This window comes from Odocoileus virginianus, chromosome 22 (genome assembly GCF_023699985.2).
Source record: "Odocoileus virginianus isolate 20LAN1187 ecotype Illinois chromosome 22, Ovbor_1.2, whole genome shotgun sequence".
Taxonomy (NCBI): domain Eukaryota; kingdom Metazoa; phylum Chordata; class Mammalia; order Artiodactyla; family Cervidae; genus Odocoileus; species Odocoileus virginianus.
The window spans coordinates 27,259,270-27,281,538 of NC_069695.1; the positions used below are offsets into that span (position 1 = coordinate 27,259,270).

At 38.9% G+C, this 22,269-nt stretch overlaps 1 protein-coding gene across 1 annotated transcript; it reads left to right on the top strand.

The window, feature by feature from the left end:
- The first annotated feature begins 954 nt into the window (after positions 1-954).
- PSMA8 (proteasome 20S subunit alpha 8) lies at positions 955-22,238 on the top strand. Its single transcript, XM_020905338.2, has 7 exons — positions 955-1,175; positions 9,385-9,511; positions 11,047-11,171; positions 14,110-14,232; positions 19,289-19,408; positions 19,708-19,770; positions 21,748-22,238. The coding sequence occupies exons 1-7, from the start codon at positions 1,074-1,076 to the stop codon at positions 21,838-21,840; spliced, it is 753 nt and encodes a 250-aa protein (XP_020760997.1). The 5' UTR covers positions 955-1,073; the 3' UTR covers positions 21,841-22,238.
- The last annotated feature ends 31 nt before the right edge of the window (positions 22,239-22,269 follow it).

Sequence of the window (22,269 nt, forward strand, 5' to 3'; positions counted from 1 at the left end):
TTGTTTTACAGATTAGAAAACTATTTTCATCATCACTAAAAAACTATTTTAATGACCTGAAATATACTTGCCCAAAGTCACCCTGTTCATTTCAGTGTCAATGTGAATCCGTGAATGTGTCAATTAATCCTTGTCAACATTTTAACATTTTAATGCTATATTTATGAAATATGTGCTATAACACACTGTAACACTTTCAAAATGTCTCTCAGTCAGAGCTATGTAACTATTTTATACCAGTGTCAATTTCCTGGTTCTAATATTGTACTATCGTTAATATGATGTAACATATTGGGTAAAGTAGATGAAGGGTACAAGAGCCCACTCTGTTTTATCATTGAAACTTCCTGTGAATCTGTAATTATCTTTTTTAAAAGTTACATCTGTAAAATATAACGAGGGAGGAAGGGGAAGCGAGAGAAGGAAATTTTAGAATATGAAACCAAACATAAGAGATTGAAAATTAACTTACCACTGCTTCTCTAACAGGTTTGTGAAAAATAAAAATACCCAATCTTCTAAATTCTGTGTGTGTGTGTGCACATGTGTGCACACGCCTTAGCGTGCTCAGTCATGCGTGACTCTTTGCAACCCCATGGACTGTAGTCCACCATACCCCTCTGTCCATGGGATTCCCCAGGCAAGAACACTGGAGTGGGCTGCCATTTCCTTCTCCAGGGAAATCTTCCGACCCGGAATCGAACCTGCGTCTTCTGCATTGGCAGGAGGATTCTTTACCAACGCACCACTTGAGAAAGCCCTATTCTCACTATTAAGCCCTAATCTTTGAGATCGTTTTCACAACCCCATCCTGCAGCAATACCAGGGTGGGAAAACCAGGACACAGGAACTAAGGTGAGCCCTGGAACAGGATCACAGTGGACTCGCACATACCACCTCTCACTCGCGGAAGGACTCGAGGACGCCTGGGTGGCGCGTCAACACTTCCGGCGGCGTCTTGGGGAGCACGCGCAAGCACTTCCGGATAGCACGTGGCCGCCGGCCCCGCCTCTTCTTGCTCCTTGGCTGCCGTATCGTGGGACTCTCAGCTGGGCCAAGGGTAGTGGTGCGCGATGGCGTCTCGGTATGATCGGGCGATCACAGTCTTCTCTCCAGACGGACACCTATTTCAAGTGGAATATGCCCAGGAAGCGGTAAAGAAAGGCTCCACCGCGGTGAGCGAGCAACTTTTCTTGGCCATCGACCCCTGCCTAGTATCAGGCCTTTATTACTCCACGATCCTAGCCCATCGCTGGATGTGGAGGGACCGGAAGTGTCACCTATATGTGAAAATTGCCTCCATTTTCTACCAAGGGAGGTGGTGTTTCTGAAATTCGGGTTGGAAACAGCGGAGTTAAAAGGTGGTAGACTTCTTAGGTTTCCGTTGTTGCAACTGCCATTAACAGTCGCCGTAGATACGTACCTGGGGTGAGGGGGCGGGCGCGGCGTGGAGGTGTGTGTTTTGTGCCCTTGAGTGTAGAAGAGACTTTTTTTTTTTCAAACTTCAAACTTTTTATTTTGTATTGAGGTATAGCGGATTAACAATGTTGTGGTATTTTCAGGTGGACAGCAAAGGGAGTCAGCCGTGCAGGTACTCCTATCGGTTCTCGCCTAAACCTCCCCCCGCACCTCCCATGGAGGCTGGCACATAACATTGAGTAGAGTTCCATGTGTTGTATAATAGGTCCTTGTTGGTTATCGATTTTGCAAATAGCAGTGTGTACAGTGACCTTCCCAAACTCCCTAACTATCCCTTCCCTCTCCCACCAAACATAAATTAGTTCTCTAAGTCTGTATCTTTCTGTTCCGTAAGTTCATTTGTATCATTTCTTTTTAGATTCCACGTATAAGGGATGTCATACCATATTTCTCCTCTGCCTGTCTGTCTAATGGAAGAGAGACCTGTTAAAAATGTTTGCCCAAAAATTTACTCCTGATTATTTAGCGGCCTTATAGAGATTTTTTTTTTATTAGTTGGAGGCTAATTACTTTACATCATTACAGTAGTTTTTGATATACATTGAAATGAACTAGCCATGGATTTACATGTATTCCCCATCCCAGTCCCCCCTCCCACCTCCCTCTCCACCTGATCCCTCTGGGTCTTCCCAGTGCACCAGGCCCGAGCACTTGTCTCATGTACCAACCTGGGCTGGTTATCTGTTTCACCCTAGATAATATACATGTTTCAATGCTGTTCTCTTGAAACATCCCACCCTCGCCTTCTCCCAGAGTCCACAAGTCTGTTCTATACATCTGAGCCTCTTTTTCTGTTTTGCATATAGGGTTATCGTTACCATCTTTCTAAAGTCCATATATATGTGTTAGTATACTGTAATGGTCTTTATCTTTTTATAGAGATTTTTAAGCCCCCAAGAATCTCAACTCTTTTGCCATTTCCCACTTTTGGTTTGATTGTTATAAAGGAGAGTATACCCTCCTTTAAATTGATATATCCACGGTTCTGAAAAACTTTCAAATACTCAGGGTAGCAGTAGTACTCCTGCCAAGGTTTAATTACATTTAATAATCTTAGTGATTTATAAAAATTTATAAGGACAAAAATGGCCTGGTGACCCAAAAATCTGTTACCCCAAATTTTCCAAATCCTAGCCATTGGGTTTAGGAGGATTTGATGTTTTAAAATCTTTCGAATTTCATGAGCATGTTTGTTGTGTATCTTGTAAAAGGAGACACCAGCTATGAGAATACACAGTGCATTTCTAAGTCTAGCAATGTCTATATTTTCTCTGGCTTTCCATGCCAACTTACTTATGGAAGGAAATAATTCACTTTTATTATAAATCTATCAAATGTGAAGTGGTAAAAAAATAACACTAGAAGGAATTTTATCATCATTTTAAAAGTATTTTTCTATTTAATTGGGCCCTCTAGTTTTACTTCTGTTTTGTAAGTAATTCTTTTAGAATTGTAAATTTAAGAAAAGCCTGATGTAGCTTAAACCAGAGGGGTACCATTTTGATAAAAACAAGAAGTTATATAATCCCCAGCATGGCGTGAAGCATATGGTTAGAAATAATGCCCCAATTTTAGAGCCTAAAATAAAGAGAGTAATGGGAGAAGACTGAGGTGTAATAAGAAGCCGCATTGGCTATTTAAAATGTTTTAAGAATGCTATAGAACTGATTGATAGTTCCTTTGTAATGAGTTGTAAAAGGGTAAGGATATAAAAATACCTATAGTGGGCATTTTTAAAGATACATTGCAAGGAGGAGACAGTTTTGTCTCAGGATTCTGAATTATAATTTGCATTTTTGTATGGAGTTATTCATTGTGTTTCCTTTAGGGTGCTATGACCTGTCACATGGGGTAAAGTTTATAATGGCACTTGTTTATTAAGATATGTCACAGAAGATTCTGTCTGTAAATGACAGTTGATATGATGAGTTTTAAATAAGCCAAGGTTGGCCAGTTTTGACCAATGTGAAGATATGATATTATTTAGTAATAAAAAAAAAAGTTATATGGGCTGCAACTAGAGACCGTGGGTTCTGCTTTCTTCTTGATGATCATCTTACAGAATTAAGTGAGGCAAGAGGCCTGTTTTCTTTTTCCTTAGTTCCCTTTTTATATAAATGAAAAATATGTTTGAATAACATTTTAGAGAGGTAATACCTTTCTTTTTAGGAAAGAAAAAAAAAAAATGAACCCCTCAGAGTATTCCCATGGAAATGATAAGATTTATTATCATTCTTCATTCTGTCCTTTCCCTGACCCCAAACTGTTATTAGCTCCATATTTCCTACTTTATCAAGCCCCAGATCCACAGTCTGGCCATCAAAGTCTTCCATGATCCACTTTAATTAAGGGTAGAGCTTTGTGGTTTTACCAATATATGTTTCTTCCCTTGTAGGTAGGGAGAACAGAAAACACCTCTGTCACTCTCTGTCTTTAGAATCTCTGCACATTTCTCTCCTTTGTGGAGCCATCTCTGATCCACTCCAGTCATGGATCTCTTGGTTCTCTGAATTTATCATCTGTACCATTGTATCATCTGTGTATAGTATTTACTATTTGGCTTCATGGGCTTCCCTGGTGGCTCAATTGGTGAAGAATTTTCCTGCAGTGCGGGAGACCTGGTTTCAATCCCTGAGATGGGAAGAATCCCTGGAGGAGGGCATGGCAACCCACTCCAGTTTTCTTGCCTGGAGAATCCCCATGAACAGATGAGCATAGTGGGCTACAGTCCATGGGGTCGTAAAGAGTACATTTGGCCTCATATTCTTTTTAATGTCAGACATTCTAATAGTCTTCTCACTTTAACTGGATAGTAAGACCTTGGTAAAAAATCCACCTGTAATGCAGGAGACCCTGGTTTGATTCCTGGGTCGGGAAGATCTGCTGGAGAAGGGATAGGCTACCCACTCCAGTATGCTTGGGCTTCCCTTGTGGCTCAGCTGGTAAAGAATGTAATGAGGGAGACCTGGATTCGATCCCTGGGTTGGGAAGACACCCTGGAGAAAAGAAAGGCTACCCACTACAGTATTCTGGCCTGGAGAATTCCATTGTATAGTCCATGGGGTCGCAAACAGGTGAACACAACTGAGCAACTTTCACTTTCAAGAATCTAAATGGTGTAATGCCTTTGTACTTTTACTGCAGGATATACAGTGGAGGAGCTGAGAAAGAAGGAAACTGCCATTTTAAGTAATACTCATTTCTGCCACATTTCATGTACATTGTCTTACATTGCATGCTCAGTTACTCAGTCATGTCCAGCTCTTTGCTACCCCATGGACCGTAGCCCTCCAGGCTCCTCTGTCCATGGAATTTTTCAAGCAAGACTACTGGAATGGGTTGTCAGTTTCTACTCTAGGGGGTCTTCTTCTTAACCCAAGGATGGAACCTGTGTCTCCCACATCTTTTGTGTTGACAGGGGGATTCTTTACCACTGAGCCACCATTAAGAACAGTGTTTAATCCCCTTTTTAATGTATGTGGAAGCTATGATTCAGAAGCTTTCATAACTTGGTAAGGGTACCCAGCCAGAAACATAGAGTCTGTGTTCTCACTTCAGTTTTCCTGGTTCCAAAGCCTTTGCACTTTGTGTTGCACCATGTGATTTATTTGGTAAATGTTTGTATATTAATTATCTGTCAACATCTTAAATGTGGAAGCTAGATATGTATCATGTAAAGCAATTAACTTCTCTAAGCTTCAGTTTTTTAAATAGATAGGCATCAAAATAGTGCCTGCTTCATAGAGCTGATGGGAGAATTGAATTCGAGGCAATCAAATGTGTTCACCATTTTGCAGTGTCTGGTTCACAGCAAGTATTTAGTAAATGGTAGCTATTATTCTTTACTATCCCTTTGTTTTCTCTTTTTCCTTGAATTTTGTCTGTAGTTCTTCCAGCACTTCCATTTATTATTTAAAGACATTTTTGTCTGACACTTACACCTGCCAAATGTAGTGCAAGGTCCTCTGGTTTCACAGTGGACAAAAGAGTCTCAGTCTTTGGCCTCAGAGAGCTTGCAAGCAGGGGTGTTGGATGACTGTGAGTATATAGTCCTAACAAGGCCTGTCTGAGTATTATAGTGGGAGATTATGAGGCTTTGTGGGAACTCTAGGTATTAGGTCCTAGGTCCATGGTCCCCATGAGGAAGTATGTGATATTTATGTAGACACCTGAAAGATGAAGTTAGCCAGATGAAAAAGTTGGAAGGGGAAAGAGAGGAGTATAATAGACAAAAAGAACTAACATGTGAGAAGACCAGGTAGGAAAATACAACTATGGTTCACCAACTGAAAGACATTCAGGATTGCTAAAGCAATGGAAAAATGGGAAGAGGTGAAGCCAGAAACAGGAGCCAGGCTGTGGAATGCTTTTAAGGGAATAAGAAGTTGAAGGGTTTTGATGTGGTTATTATTGTTCTGCCTTTCTAATAACAGGCTCCATTTGTCCCACCAAAGAGGTACTCACATGACCCAAGAAATGTTGTTGATAGTTTCTGTCCTCCTGCAACAAGCACGGGACAGAAATCTAGCCAGTATAAGTCCACAGAGCAGGACTTTTCTAGCTAGAGATACTGGTAGCTTTTTTCCTCTGGGAGAACTATTGGGATATGAGTCCAGGGTTCCCATTTTTTTTCTTGTACAGATAAAGCAAGTCTGCATTAAGAGTGCAGAAAGCTGATAATACAGAAGTAAATATTACAGTCCCTAGATCCTTTTGTCCCAAGTCTACTTCTGTGTTATCTTGGTTTGCCTAGTGAGAAATGTTCCCCACTAATACAGGTTTTAAGTGGGGGAGTGCAGCATTCCGATTTTCTTTTTTCTTCATATTTTTATTTTTCAAAGATTTCTCATACTGCATCGTGGTCAGTGGATTAGATGAAATCAAGGAAGCAGGGAAACCGCATAGGAGTCTCTGGAAGTAAGCCAGATGAAAGATAGTAGGAGTTGTTACTAGGGTTGGGGCCAAAATGGACATATGGCAGATTCTGGAGAAAATTCCGTGGTATTGTTGATACGTTGGATGATTATTTGGATGGGTTTGGGGGTTGGGGGAAGAGAAAAGGTATTGAAGAGGGAGGAGTCAGAGAAGGTGCCTCTGTTTCTGGATTTAATCTCTTGGTATATGGCACTACCATTGTGTTTTTTTTTAAGGTAATCTGAAGCACTAATTGACAAGCTTATAGGATCTGTAGTCAGCGGCCTCCAAAATGGCCTTTAATGATCTACATCTTCTGGTGCTCGTTGCCTCAAGTAACTCTCTCCCTGTATGTGAGCTGAACCTAGTGAGTGGCTTCTGAGGAATGGAATGGGAAAGTGATGGAACGTCACTTCACATGTTGGGTTTCAGATGGTGACTTACTTCATCCTCCTGCTTGCTTACCCTGGTGGAGCCCAGTTGGCATGTTGTGATTTGTCATATGGAGGGTTCTGTATAGCAAGGAACTGAGGGAATCATTTCTGTTAAAAACCTGGTATGGAACAAAACCCAGTGTGGAACTGAGGTCCTTAGTCCAGCAGTCCACAAGGAACTGAATCTTGTTAACAACCTTGTGAGTGAGCTTGTAAAGATTCTCCCCCAGGAGCCAGGAGATGAGTGCAGCCCTGGGTGACAGCTTGGTTGCAGCCTTGTGAGAGACTGAACTTAGCTAAACTGTCCAGATTTCTTACCTAGAGCTGGATATACATGTTTGGAAATCAAGAGACTGATCTAGGCTGGGGATACTAATTTTAAATGTATCCTTTCTCTCCCCAGCTTAAAACCTATGTTAAAGGTCAAGTAAATGAGTATTCTTGAGTACCCTTCTTCACTCAAGAAAATAATATATAGACTACAGACCACGTAGAGGGTAGACAAAAGCCTTAAGGGCTTTTAGTGACCTTAGTGACCTATGTGTAGTGCACCTTGGCTAACATTGGGAGGAGTGGGGTAGAAAGCAGGTTGCTGTAAACTGAGTTGATGACAGTATTTGGCCTTGAAAGGGTTAAGAGAGAGAGGCAAAATTGAAATAAAGTGGTCTTTAATATTCTGTTTAAACTAAGAGAGGCTTAGCCATGTGTTCAAATGTTGGTGAAAGTTGCTCAGTCATGTCCGACTCTTTGCAACCCCATGGACTATACAGTCCATGGAATTCTCCAGGCCAGAATACTGGAGTGGGTAGCCTTTCCCTTCTCCAGGGGCTCTTCCCAAACCAGGGGTGGAACCCAGGTCTCCCGCATTGCAGGAGGATTCTTTACCAGCTGAGCCACAAGGGAAGCCACAGGGGACTTCCCTGGTGGTTGAGCCTGTAAAGTGTCTGCCTACAATGCGGGAGACCTGGGTTCAGTCCCTGGGTTGGGAATAGCTTCTGGAGAAGGAAATAGCAACCCACTCCAGTATTCTTGCTTGGAAAGTCCCATGGACGGAGGAGCCTGGTAGGGAGTCCATGGGATCGCAAAGAGTCAGACAGACTGAGTGACTTCGCTCACTTCAAATGTTGGTGAGAAAAACTCTGGAGAGAAAGCTGAGGTTTATTTGTTTTTAGGTGTGTTTGATGTATTTTAAACTTTTATTTTATTTTATTTTAAACTCTTACATTTACAAAGATATAGAGGGAATAGTATAATGAACTTCTGTATACCCATTATGCAGCACCAGTAATTATCAACATTTTACCAGTCTGTTTAATCTTTCTGACTTTTTCCTGTCTCCAGTGGAGTAATTTTAAATGAAATTTCTATTGAGATCATTGTAGATTCACATGCAGTTGGAATAAATAAACATAGGGGTCCCTAGTATACTTTCTGCATTTTCTGCCAATAATAACATTTTGTAAAATGGTACAGTGTCACAACCAGGATATCGATGTTGATATTTTATTCAGAATTCTCCAATTTGACTTGGACTCATTTACCTATGTACTTTCCTGCATCCACAGTCAAGATACTAAGCAGTTCTAGGTTCACAATTCCATATGTTGCTCTTATTTAACTCTTTATTTACTTTCCCTACCAAACTGACCTATCCATAGCTCTAATCCCTGGCAGCATTCACCTATCCTTCATGTGTAAAATTTTGTAACTTCAAATTGTTATTTAAATGACATCATACAATATGAAACTTTTTGGGATTTGCTTTCTTCCCTTGAGTTTCATCCAAGTTGTTGCATATATCAGTGTTTTATTGCAAGTAGTGTTACATGATATGGATGTACCATAGTGTTTAATTAACTATTCATGTATTGGAGAACATTTGAGTTGTTTCCAGTTTGGAGTTTTTATGAATAAAGGTACATTCATAGCACACTTTTGTGTGAACATGCTTTTATTTCTCTGATAAAATCTCCCCAAGTGCACAATTACTAGATTGCATGTTAATTGCCTGTTTTATAAAAAGCTGCCAAATTATCTGCATATGGTCCCTAATCCTTATCCCTCCTAACTGTGAGATATATGGAAGAGCTTTCAGGATTTTATCTACTTGACATTCTATACTACTTCTACTACCACCAGTACTGGTACTGCCCATTCTATAAGAAATGCATACGTATTCCAGCATCTTGTTTCATTTGGGTAAATGTTGTTCTGTAAGGAGTCTGGTGGGCTACAGTCCATGGGGTCGCAAAGAGTCGGACACGACTGAGCAAGTTTTCACTTTCACTCACCCTTAGGTGTATAAGATTAGGACAGTCGTGTGGTTTCAGCACTGGTGGTGTATTCTAGTTTATACCTGTTTGTCTTTGCTTTTGAGTTTGGGAAGTGGACTTCCTGTAAGCCTATACTTGTGTGTCTTTAGTTTTCTTAGAAGTCTCTTTTTCTCTTTTATATTGAAGGTTTAAGGAAAACCCTTTTCCTTTAAGTCATTTGTTAGAGTAATTTGATTTTAGGTGTAAAAATGGCCAGCTCATTCTTTCTTATAATGACTCAACAGGTCGGAATTCGAGGTACTAATATAGTTGTGCTCGGGGTCGAAAAAAAATCCGTCGCCAAGCTTCAAGATGAAAGAACTGTGAGGAAGATTTGTGCCCTTGATGACCACGTCTGCATGGCTTTTGCAGGTACTTGTGGGCCTATAGTAATGATGCAGAGTGTGTTGGTATTTTAGGTAACACAGCTGGCCCGAGTGTAGCTGTTACATAATATTCATCATAAATAGACTATACGCCATTTCTCATTAAACATAAATAGTGTGTCTTTTATTTTGGGGGGAAATCACAACTCTATAAATGAAGATTTCTGATAATGAGTTTTCTACATATGATACTTTTATTTTTCTATAGTTTTGGATCATATCAGTATTTACAATGTAAAGAAATACTGTACTTCAATATCTCCTTCCTTATCTTATTTTTAAATGGAGTAAAGCTTTTAGCCTATAGGGTAGGCTAAGTCAATCTATCACCATTTCTTTCTCTCAGATAACCTTTGCAAAAAGAAAAGAATCAATTTCTTCTCTTTAACTGAGTGTCTGATTGTAATTCATACCCTACTCCTGAGTGTTAGAGTGGTTCTCAACAGTGGCATGTTCTGACAGCTTCTTCTTTGTTGGTTACTGTTAACTGTCTTCAGGAACTGACCATTCTTTCAGGTTTGTAGAAACACATTTTGAAATGGCATGTAAAGAAACAAGTTTGTGACTGCAGAAGACTGATTGGTTATGTGAGAAACGGCTGTTTCAGAGATTTTGTGAATGCGTTTTTTGAGCAATATGATATTAAGAGAGTGGAGAAAGAAAGTAAATGGTGATGAAAAGGTCAAATGCCAAAAAGTCATCAATAGAAATGTTTGTAATCATTTGAATCCCTTTAAGTTTTTGGTCATTTTGATAGAAACATCTTCTGTCTCCGCTTAGAAGTGTTAAGAATTCATCACATGATGTTTTGGTATGATAAAAGTAAGATGAAATTTTTTCTTTCCTTCTTTCTTGTTTTTGGCTGTACACCTTTTGGCATCCTAGTTCCCTGAAAGGAATCGAATCCAGGCCCTCAGCAATGGACATGCCAGAGTCCTCACCATTCGACTGCCAGCAAATGCCCTTCTTTTTCTGTTTTAATGTTCTTGATTTTCAAACCCCTAATCTTAGACAAAAAGCTGACAAGTGGCGTGTCACGGTTATGTTGAATGCAGATTGAGTTCGTGTTTGATAATGAAGTTTCGTCGTCTTCATAAGAAGAAATCCAGCTTACTTTATGGTTTAGGTAATAAGTAGCTTGGTTCTGGAATCAGAATAGACAGTCAGCTTTTGAACAAATCTGCCACTGATACTGTCTCAAAAAAGCTTTCGAAATTTGACTACAGAGTTGTTGTTTTTCTTTAATTTAATAAAACCTAATAATCAAACCAGCTACTGTAAATTAAACCATCTTGATCTTTGGGAAATAGGTTACTTAACATTCATGTTTAAATATTAATTAAAACAATTTTCTTTAAAAAGTAAATAAGAATGGATCAAATGAAGGAAACAAAGCAACTTAGGATGAGTGATACTGTATTTCATAAATTCTTTATTATGGACATATATTGGAGAAAACAAAGAATGTTACAGGAAAAATATAATGGTAGCCAAAACACTTTTTTCTGACTGTTTTTATAGGGCTGACTGCTGATGCGAGAGTCGTCATAAACAGAGCGCGTGTGGAGTGCCAGAGTCATAAGCTTACAGTTGAGGACCCAGTCACTGTCGAATATATAACTCGCTTCATAGCAACCTTAAAGCAGGTAAGCCAGGTATGCCAACAGATTTCTCCACGTGTTCTTTTTTCCACCACGATGGGTCCTATCATGGGAACACTAGTCACTCCAACCATTCAGTCTGTTAAAATGTACTGAATTCCTTATTATTTCTCACTTCACACTCAGATTCTTATACCAGTGGAGTGGATTGATTTGATCACTAGAAATCTCAATCAGTATCAATTCTGAGAATTAAATATTAAAAAAAAAAGAGTGACCTTTTAAGGAGATTTCTGTAGTTCAGAGATGTAGCAGTAAGACACCACTTTTAAAGTTTTCCATAGAAATACCTGATTCTGTCATCTACAAAGCTAAACACAACTGATCAGGTTTAGATATTATGTCTTCTGAATCCATATGTAGATACATGATTTGACCTTTAATATAATCATGATGCATACAAATTTTGCTTCATTTATTATCATTTTCTTTGTTATCTATCCACAGCAACATAGTTCTTAACACTCACCACCCTAACTATGTAGTACTGTTTTTAATTGCTGTCTCCTAATGATTTAGGTCGCTCCAGGTTTTTTCCTTTTCTCCTTCCCTCCCCTACCCCCTCTTTCTGCCTCTCTTGCTGCCTCTGTCTTTCAATCTGCTACTTTAATAACATTATTCTATCTTGGTCACAGTTTTTTCTTTTTTGAATTATATTGTTAAATTAACTTTCAGTCTGGGATTCCTAGATTAAAGGTTGTAATTAGTTTTAAGACTCTTGTTATATGTAGCTAAATTGCTTTCTAAAAAGATTGAACAAATTTTTATCGTACAACTAGCAGTACATAAATATATCCCTAAAGAATCATCAGCATTGGGTTTTTCATTTTTCTTTTATTTTGCAAATAAGTATAGCATAGTATTGTAATAGTTGTTTTAATTTGTATTTTATAATTAGTAGTGAGGTCAATTTTCCCCCCACATGTTTGTTTGCTATTTTCATTTCTCCTAGTGTAAACTATCTTTTCTTTTGACAGGCACTGTAGCAGTTAAGAATTTGCTCCCAGGAGCCAGAAATTTGGGGTTTAAGTCCTGGCTTTGCTACTTCTAGTTAATGCCCTGGGCAAACCATTTAGCCTGTTTTGCCTCAATTTCCTTATTTATAAAATTAACATTACAATAATGTTTGTTGAATTGCAATATATAGTACACTTAAAGAATCTAGAATACTTCCTGGGATGAATTTAGTATTTGTTTTTACATAGAGATTTTTTATAGGTTCTATATATTCTAGATATTAAATTTTTTAAATTTCATACTTATAAGAAATGGCCCTATTTTGTTTTTTTAGAATTTAATTCATTTCAGCAAAGTTAAGCATTTTATATTTTATTTATTTATTTATATTTTTCTTTCTTCATTGCTTTGATTTTCCCAAGTTAAAAGGTACTCACCAAAAGCCACGAAGATTGTGTACAGAAGGTACAGAAGATTGTGTATACAAGGTTCCCAGTTAAGGTTTTTAGGTTTTATTTTGGAAATATAAAAGCTATTATGCATGGAACATTTTTAGAAACATGCATTGTGAATCTGTAACAGTGGCATTGCTACGGAGCAGAAGCCTGAGGCTCTGGAACAAAAGTTATCCTCATGTACACCATTTGTTCTTTTAAATGATTTTTTTTTTTAAATGATTTTAACCTTGTGCATGTATTTCTTCTTCATGCTGCTTCGATCCCTGGTGGAGGAACTAAGATCTCACATGCCTCTCGGCATGGCCAAAACAAAACAAAAAAGTGATTGCTTAAGCAAGCAAAGTAAAAGTTTGTTTCCTTTAAGGTGTATTTACAAAACATCTACATTTACAAAACATCTACTTCATACCTACGTGTGAACTAGGAGCATTAGGGAATACAGAGAAAAAAAGACAAACCCTATTCTTTCAAGAGTTTCTGTTGTAACTCACTATTTGCATTCAAAATTTAAAGTGGCTTTGGAAATTCCCTGGCAATCCAGTGATTAGGACTCCGGCTTCCACTGCTGGGTGTCGGGGCATTTTGAACTAAGATCCCACAAGTTGTGTGGCATGGCTGAAGAAAAATCAAACAAAAAAACCCCAAATTTAAAGTGGCTTGTAAATATATATATAATAACATTAAAATTAAAAAAAAAATTATGTAGACAAGTCCAAGAAGAAAGCTAGTGTAAAGCATCTCAGGCCAGAATTCATACAGTTGCCTACAAATGTGGTCCTTAGTTTTCTACCATAGCTGCTGCTCTGCACAACTTCTCTGGATGCCAGTCTCAGAATTTGCGTGAATTCCACTCCCTAGGACATAAATGCAGAAAGTTCCTCGCACCAAAGTTAAAAGATAAAACTGGTTTCCAGTGCCCCATTATCAGTGAGGAAAAACATGCTTTTTTCTTCAAGAGAAACAAAAGTTTCTTGTTTTGAAACTGAAAGAAATGTCCTAGTTGGATTTTTATGTAGAGATAAGAGCATAGTGAACAGAATATACTTGATAATAATAGTATCAAATAAGAATACTTGATAATAACAACAGTGTCCCTCACAGTGAAACCAAGGCCGTGCTTCGCACAGCTCACTGAAATCAACTTTGTTGAGAACCAGAACGATATGACATGCACAGTTCTCTGCAATAGGAAAATGGTTACAGTGTATTTATGCTACCAAACTTACATACGGCAACAGGAAAACAAATTTGAGACCATACATGAGGAACTTAATGATTTCATTTTACAAGACTGTCAATATTTACTTTTTAAAATTTTCATCATGGGTTGAGGTCACTACTGAAGAAGTTCAGCAAGAAGATCTTGAAGTTATACAAAACAAATTAGTAAAGATCATTTTATCAGGAATACTTTATTTACTATTAGAGATTGTTATTTGATAAGTAATAGTGTTGTCCTTTCTTTGGCCTCATACAGAGAGTAGCCATGAAAATATTTTATTTTTCAGAAATATACTCAGAGCAATGGACGAAGGCCTTTTGGTATATCTGCCTTGATTGTAGGTTTTGATGATGATGGTGTCCCAAGATTATATCAGACTGATCCCTCTGGTACTTACCATGCTTGGAAGGTGAGTCAGGAATTTGTTCGTGTCTTTTACAATTTGAGGGTTATACTCGTTGGATAGCATCACTGGCTTACTGGACATGAGTTTGCGCAAACTCTGGGAGATAGTGAAGGACAGGGAGGCCTTGCGTGCTGCAGTCCAGGTCGCAAGAGTTGGACACAACTTAGCGACTGAACAACAACTGCTGAGAAGCATCTTTATTTCAAAGTCAGTTAGGAAAATAATGGAGATTGCTTAATTGTTGGCAAGTTTATTTATATCTGGGTCTGAAACTGCTTTGCTGTGGTGTTGTAAGGCCAGGTGGTGGAGGTGGGAGGGTGTAAACAGCATGAGCATATGCACACACACATGTACACTATGTCATCATCATTTTACCAATTTTATGTATTGCACTTATAAGATTTTGGTTGAAGGACGCATTATGCAACTTAAAAAAATCATCTATAACAAAAAATCTTGGAGACTTTTTTATTCTAGGTATTGGAAGTAATACTCAGGAGTTAGGTGACTTTTTTTTTTAAGTTTTCACCACTAGTTAACAGCAAGACTGGAATTAGAACTCAGGGTCTCCTGCTTCTTAATGCAGGGTTTTGTCTTCTACTTCATGCTACTTCCCTCAAGCCAAATGATCCTCTCTCTATAGTATATAAATTCTGATATCCAGCCTTTCAATGTGGAGTAAAATCTTGTGGTTTTATTTTTATTTAGGGGTGTGCCCTCTGGCACTTTGTTAAACATAAGGTCAAGTTTCTCTGTCTTGTTTCTTTTTTGCTTTGTTGTTTTTTACGCTGACCTAGTATACCACGCAGCCTGGTAAGATGGTGCTGTGGACTGCTGAGAACACGGCTGTGTCATCACCACCTAATGACAACACTTTGCAGTGCTAGGTTGTAGTCTTACAAGGTGCAGTTAGAGGACATGTGAAATAGATAGTAGAGATTTTCGCGCATTAGAGTAACATGATCTGATTTATATTTTTAAAGTATCTCTCATTGAGAATAGATTGTAGGGCAGAAGCAGGCAAACAAGTTGCATGCATGCTCAGCCACTTCAATCCTGTCCAACTCTTTGCGACCCCATGGACTGTAGACCACCAGGCTCCTCTGTCCATTGGATTCTCCAGGCAAGAATACTGGAGTGGGTTGTTGCCATGCCCTCCTCCAGGGGAATCTTTCCAACCCGGGGATCGAATTCGTGTCTGAGTCTCCTACATTGCAGGTGGATTCTTTACCCACTGAGCCACAGGTTAGGGGACTCAATAATACGTGAACTCAGATTTAGATCAGGGGCATTAGCCAGTGAAAAGTGGGGATAGATCCAGCCTAGTCTGTAAAGGAGGAGAACCCAGAGAGTAATATTCAGGATCCGGAGTGAAAACAGGTTTCCAATAAGAGTTGATCAGCCAAGTCAGCACCACTGATAAATCAAGTAAGAAAAGGACTGTGCTATGATTGAATTGGGCAACATGCAAGTCATTGGTGACCTTGGCGAGAACAGCCTGGATAGAGCAACGGTGATATGCTTATAAGGCCAAGTTTTTTGCTGTGTTGGTAATACTTTAAACAGGAACAAAGTTAGTATATTGTGTACTTCAGGACAGTGTTTCTCAAAGTGTATTTCTTTGGATGTTAATATATCTAAGTTAAGCTGTTTAAGGCTAATTAATTTGGGGAGATGTTTTTCCAAAGAAATTTAATAAATTTTCTTAAGTTCTGCATGTTCTAAAAGACATTGTATATATTCTAAAAGCAGTTTAAGTAGTCCCCAAGATTACTTTAATTTGGAGCCCTTTTATCATAGATCCTCTCTCCACACTGGTATTCTTTGGAAAATACCATTTGACCATTAGTAAAGGCCATTCATTTATTTTAGTAAAGGCCATTTAACCATCATTTTTACTAAGCGCTTTGGGGATCAGCATTTGTTGAAGGGAAGGGAACAAGATGAGGCTGAGGGAAAAGTGGGCCTGCAGTGCAATTTCAGTAACGGCCTCCTCAGTCCTGTGGGAAGCCCTGGGTCAGGGGTAGCTCTTTAGAGTTGTTTCAAGTTGGAGTGGGGGTGCTGGGCATTAATAGCTTTTCATCAGTCAGTCATTGGATTTGGACCAACTCTGGAGAGTACAAGACCTTAGACAAGATAAGGTCTTGTTAACAAAGGCACCTCTCAAAGAAAGTTAAGAGTAGGGGCCATGTGCCCTTGGCACTTCTAGCAGCTGGAGGAATAAGGCTTTCATTTCTGAAGGGGAGTGGGGCAACACATCCCAGGATCCACTCAGAGGTGTATTTGTGAATTATTGTTCTCTGCTCCTAACCACAGGGACGTGATGATCCTTAACACATAAGGATTTATCTTTCCTGCATAATGAGAAGGTTGAAGTAGGCAGTTACTGGTATTTGTCTCTTTTATTATCTTAGTCTTTTCTCATGCTTCCAAGGTAGTTACTAGACCTCCAGCCAACATGTCTGCATTATAGGCAGCAGAGATTCCTAGAAGGTTCATCCAGTTACTTCCACTTGTATATTCCTTTTGGTAACAGAGGGTAGGACATGACATTTTTCAGCAGGCACATTGCCTGGAGTTCTGTCACAGAGGAAGAATGAATACTGGGGTTGGCAGCTAATATTCTTCACCACAGAAAATCATTAATCTGGACAGGCAGGCAGGAAAAACATTGCAGAACCATCAAAAGTCTGTTGAAATGAGCTTGAGTGGGTAATGGGGCTGGAGGGAGGGTGGGGTTAAAGTGTGGTAAGAAGCAGCTGGACTTTAGGAAACCAGTCAAATAGATTCGGGGTTAAAGAATTTTGACATCAGCAATTGGAAGCAGTGGACAGGAAAGTCACCAGGCATTTTACAAGCTGACTTTTAAAGGCTCAGTGAGATTTTTGGATAAACCACTACTTTATGTACTTCCTCTCCAGGCAGCAGCCAGTTAGTTGACCAAAACAAACTTGAAGCTAATAAGCTCCGAAGTCACACCAGGCCGAAGGGTTTACCTCTGATCTTAATGAAATTTCAAGGCCACAAACTCTAATTTAAAATTTCATAGCTATTTATTTTAATCTTCTGAAATATAAAGGTATGGTAGAAGTTCAGTTCAGATGCTCAGTTGTGTCTGACTCTTTGCGACCGCATGGACTGCAGCACACCAGGCCTCCTTGTCCATCGCCAACTCCTGGAATTTACTCAAACTCATGCCCATTGAGTCAGTGATGCCATCCAACCATCTCATCCTCTGTTGTTCCGTTCTCCTCCCACTTTCAATCTTTCCCAGCATCAGAGTCAGTTCTTCGCATTTGGTGGCCAAAGTATTGGAGTTTTAGCTTCAGGATAAGTCCTTCCAATGAATATTCAGGACTGATTTCCTGCAGAACTATATGTTCATGTAGTACAAAAGGTATGTTTTCATACTCACTTCCTAAAAATCTCCTTTGCAGTCTCTTTCCAGTAACCATAGTACATACCAGTTAGAACTGGGACATTCCCTGTTTATAGCCAGAATCCTTCAGTGAAAGGATGGGCCTTTCTGCTGGTTCTTTTCCCTCTCTGGAGCCATCACAGCAAAAGGGCATGTGGCAATGTGGTGTTTAGAGCTCACAGCTCGGACTGATGATTTGATCTACTTGGTTTCAAAGCTCATATCTTCTGCTTACCCCCTATGTGATCTTGGGCAAGATTACCTAAGCCAGTAGTTCACAAATAGCGGTGATTTTGTCCCTGCATAGGGACATTTGGCAATATCTCAAGGCCCATTTGGTTGTCATCGCTGAAGTAGGGGATATAACTGGCATCTAGTGAATAGAAAGCTGAGCGCTGAAGAATGGATTCTTCTGAACTGTGGTGTTGGAGAAGACGCTTGAGACTCCCTTGGACTACAAGGATATCAAACCAGTCAATCCTCAAGGAAATCAGTCATGAATATTCATTGGAAGGACTGATGCTGGAGCTGAAGCTCTAATACTTTGGCCACCTGATGCAAAAAATTGATACTGGAAAAGACCCCGATGCTGGGAAAGATTGAAGGAATGAGGATGACAGAGGATGAGACAGTTGGATGGCAGAGGATGAGATAGTTGGATGGCATCACCAACTCAACGAACATGAGTTTGAGCAAGCTCTAGGAGTTGGTGATGGACAGGGAAGCCCAGCATGCTGAAGTCCATGGGGTTGCAAAGAGTTGGACACGACTGAGCGACTGAACTGAACTAGTGGATAGAGGCTGCTAAACATCCTGCAATGCACAGAATAGCCCCCCACCACAGCAAAGTTATGCAGTCCAAACTGTCGGCTCTTTTAACCTTTTCAACCCTTCATTTCTTCCTCCATGAATTAGAGTTAGTAATGGTACCTTTTTGATTGTTTTTGTGATGGTTAAGATGAGATAATCCATTTAAAATGCTTAACATAGTGCCTGGTACATTAAGTGTTCTGTTAATAAAAATTACTGTTGTTATCATTATCATCACTAGTACTCATCTGGATATTTACACTGAATGGAAAGAACAGGCTATATATTACCTGTAGCCATGCAGCCAGCCAGATGCTTTTGCCTCTTCCTTTCATCTGCTGAAAATTTCTGAAGAACGAAGAAAAATGGGGAATGGAACAGAAGCAGCCCTTGTTACTTATAGTCAGAGGAGATAAAATGATGCACAGTCCTGTTCAAAAAATAACCTTTCTTCTTCACACTGATGTCCTTTTATTTTTCTTTTTGCATCATATTGCAGTTATATCTCCTTTCCTCTTTATATCTTTTCAAGTTTCAACTCTTTTAATCTTTTTTGACTACTACGGACTTGGGAACCATTAAGGAAATATAAAGCACTGGCCAGGACAAGGCATTGGTGTATTTGAAAATAAGTCATGCCATCATCTCAGATTATTCATAGAGTAAATCAAATGAGCTGTTGAAATGTTCGCTAAACCTTCAAACTACAATTTTCATTAAGTAATTATGCTAAGTAATAGTGGAATAAACTCTAAACCCCTAAACTTCACTTAGTAACCATAAGTTCATTCATATTACAGTGGGATTAATAATTATCTTCTATCTTTCAAGGCAAATGCAATAGGTCGAAGTGCCAAAACTGTCCGAGAATTTCTGGAAAAGAATTACACAGAAGATGCCATAGCACATGACAATGAAGCTATCAAATTAGCAATAAGAGCTTTGTTGGAAGTAAGTGATCTAATAACGCATATACAGAAAATCATGGTTTTTTTCCTCTCAGTTGCTTATTAAAACACAGACTTTGGGGAAGGAAATGGCAGTCCACTCCAGTATTCTTGCCTGGGAAAGTCCATGGACACAGAAGCCTGGCCGGCTGTAGTCCATGGGGTTCCATGACTGAGCATGTGTGCACAGGGTGGAGGGAGATGGGTTGGTAGCAATAAAGTGGTAGAACTAAAAATAAATAAATAAATAAATAAAACACAGACTCCTGAAGTAATTCTAAAATTGCACTTGTTTTCCATTAGGTTGTCCAGTCTGGTGGAAAAAACATTGAACTTGCTATAATAAGAAGAAACCAACCTTTGAAGGTAAGTCATTAACCAAAGAGGAAAAATACCTGTAGTATAAGGCATTTTGACAAAAAACTTTAGTATGTTGCTGACACCTGTGAATCTTTATTACAAGCCTGAAACCTCCATTTGCATCCATTGACACTGTGATGAATTCTGTTTTGTTTCTGTAGGCTGACAGTCACTAATCTGTACATGCTTACTATGCAAGCAGTTAGCTCTCCCTAGCCCTCTGTGAAGTCCTAGGGGTGCTGAGATCTATGTATAGGCCTACCCCACTTAGTACATGTTCTTATAAGTAGGAATCCCTAGTGAGTCTGTCCCATATAGGGTCAGTGTACTGTATTCCCTGTGGAGATTCATTCCTGGCACCACATAGTGAACAGTCCTTCTTGCTGTCTTTTTAGATCTGAAACCAAGATTAGCTTCCAGTGTCATTCAGCTGCCATTTATATAATTGCTGGCCCTCTAGGCTTCTAACATAATGTTATCCTTCATTATGTTAAAAAACCAACCTTTCTTGATTGCCTACTGGTTTTTATCTGATTTATCTACTTTTCACTTATGAGTGCGTTAAGCTTCTGTGAGACTTACATTTTGATATCTAATTGTGATCATCTTTTCATATTTCTTTATGTCAAGTCTAGCGTTATTAGTTGTACACCTTAGTCAGCCATTGTATGTTAAAACTGCTGGACCACAAAGTAAATTGTGCAGGACACTGCAATAAATTGTTCCAAACATTGTGATAGAGGACTCATTGGTCAAGAGTATCTGAAATGTGACTGACTGTTCATTAGGTAGAGCTTCACACTGTGTGCCAACTGGCTCTTTAGCTGAGAGTGTACAAAAGCACTTGCATGGGAAACTATATGAAAAATGTGCCCTGAAGCAGTATTTTACATATACCCATTCTTTTGCGTTAAGGAAACCATTTCAAGGGGAAATAGTGTTAAAATCAGTGCTGTGTGGAGCAGTGGTTTGGTTTTCGGAGTTTTGTTGTTTTGACACCAGTGGGTTAGGGATGCAGGGACAGGGCAGGAACAAGTTTCAGTGAGGAAGAGAAGTGGGGACACGGCTGGGGTGCCTCCGTAGGGCCCCACATAAACAGCCAGGGTGCCGAGCAGAGCATGGAGATGTGTGGGGCAGAGTATGGAGGTGTGTCGCCTCTGCTTCCAGGACTCAGGGACAGCTGTGCCAATACCACAGCGACACAGAACCACTGAGCCAGAGTCAGCTCTCCAGCCCCATGACATCCGTGTGAACACAGCTGGATAAGCGCACACACACAGATACACGTGTCTTTATTTTAAGTAGAGTGGTAGGATGGTATGCATCCTGGCAACAGAGTTACACTGTCCCTCCACATGACATTTCCCAGTAGGCTGGGTAGTGAGTAGAGCCTGTGCTTCAGAATTAGGTAGATCTGGGTTTAATTTCCAGCAGATGCATTTGTTTAACAGTATGATCTTGAGCAAGTTGCTCCCATCTTTGATTTTAAGTAAAATAAAACTGATTTAAGTAAAATCAAAACTCTTCTGTTCTCTGCTTAGTCTGGCAGTTCTAAACAAAACACCATGAAAATCATCCTTTTCCTACCTCTTTGGCTAGTTCTGGAGCTGATAAACAAAACCTAATGAGAATCACAGTGGGATGAGATGGGAGTTCAGTAATCAGTTATTTTTTCATGAATAGAATAAGCTTTGAATTCAAATGTGTTCAGAATTATATCCATATATAGGATATGGAATCCAATATTGCATTTCCTGGCTTTTTATTTTAGCACAATGATAGTGGAAATGTTGTAGAGTTCTGGTTTTGTCCATGATTGTTACAATTAAGTTACTTCTGAAATATTTCATCATGTACTTCAAGTTATAAGATAAAAAGTTATAAAAAATAAAATTATAAAATATAATTGGGTTCATCAACATAAATATTTAGAAATTGTTGCTCTAATTTAAATTTGCTTTTTAAAATTTTTTCTCTTTTCAGATGTTTAGTGCCAAAGAAATTGAATTACAAGTAAATGAAATAGAAAAGGAAAAAGAAGAAGCAGAGAAGAAAAAATCAAAGAAGACCACCTAATTCTTAGAAGAAACACTGGGATCTTTTAATATTTCCTTGTTCTCAGAATTGCTTAGTGAAATTTTAAAGGAAATAAGTCAATATGCAACATTATATTTAGTAGTTACATGTGTTGAGAATGTCATACTTGTGGCATTCATCTATGACAAACATACATGATTATGAAGATTTTTTTTAAGAGTTCAGTAATTGTTGAAAGCAGTCATGACTTTACATAAGCCTGAAACTATATTTTATAACTTTCTCAGTATGTTACTTTTTTCATATATGCAAATTCAATTACAAATTTTTAAATTAAAAAATAATTTGGTGCTATTCAAGCATTGACTGTCAGGTAGAGATAGCTATTCCAAAATAAACTGAATATAATAATTGAGTTGCATTTCTAGATAAAAACACCCTTGGATTGGTGAAGTGCCAAAATTTTGT

What these genes read in the sequence shown, in the direction of transcription:
- PSMA8 (XM_020905338.2), top strand. Translation starts at nt 1,074, where the DNA reads ATGGCGTCTCGGTATGATCGGGCGATCACAGTCTTCTCTCCAGACGGA. An exon ending in TCATAGCAACCTTAAAGCAG is followed by an intron (nt 11,172 to 14,109) that starts GTAAGCCAGGTA and finishes TTTATTTTTCAG; the next exon opens with AAATATACTCAGAGCAATGG. An exon ending in GAAGAAACCAACCTTTGAAG is followed by an intron (nt 19,771 to 21,747) that starts GTAAGTCATTAA and finishes TTCTCTTTTCAG; the next exon opens with ATGTTTAGTGCCAAAGAAAT.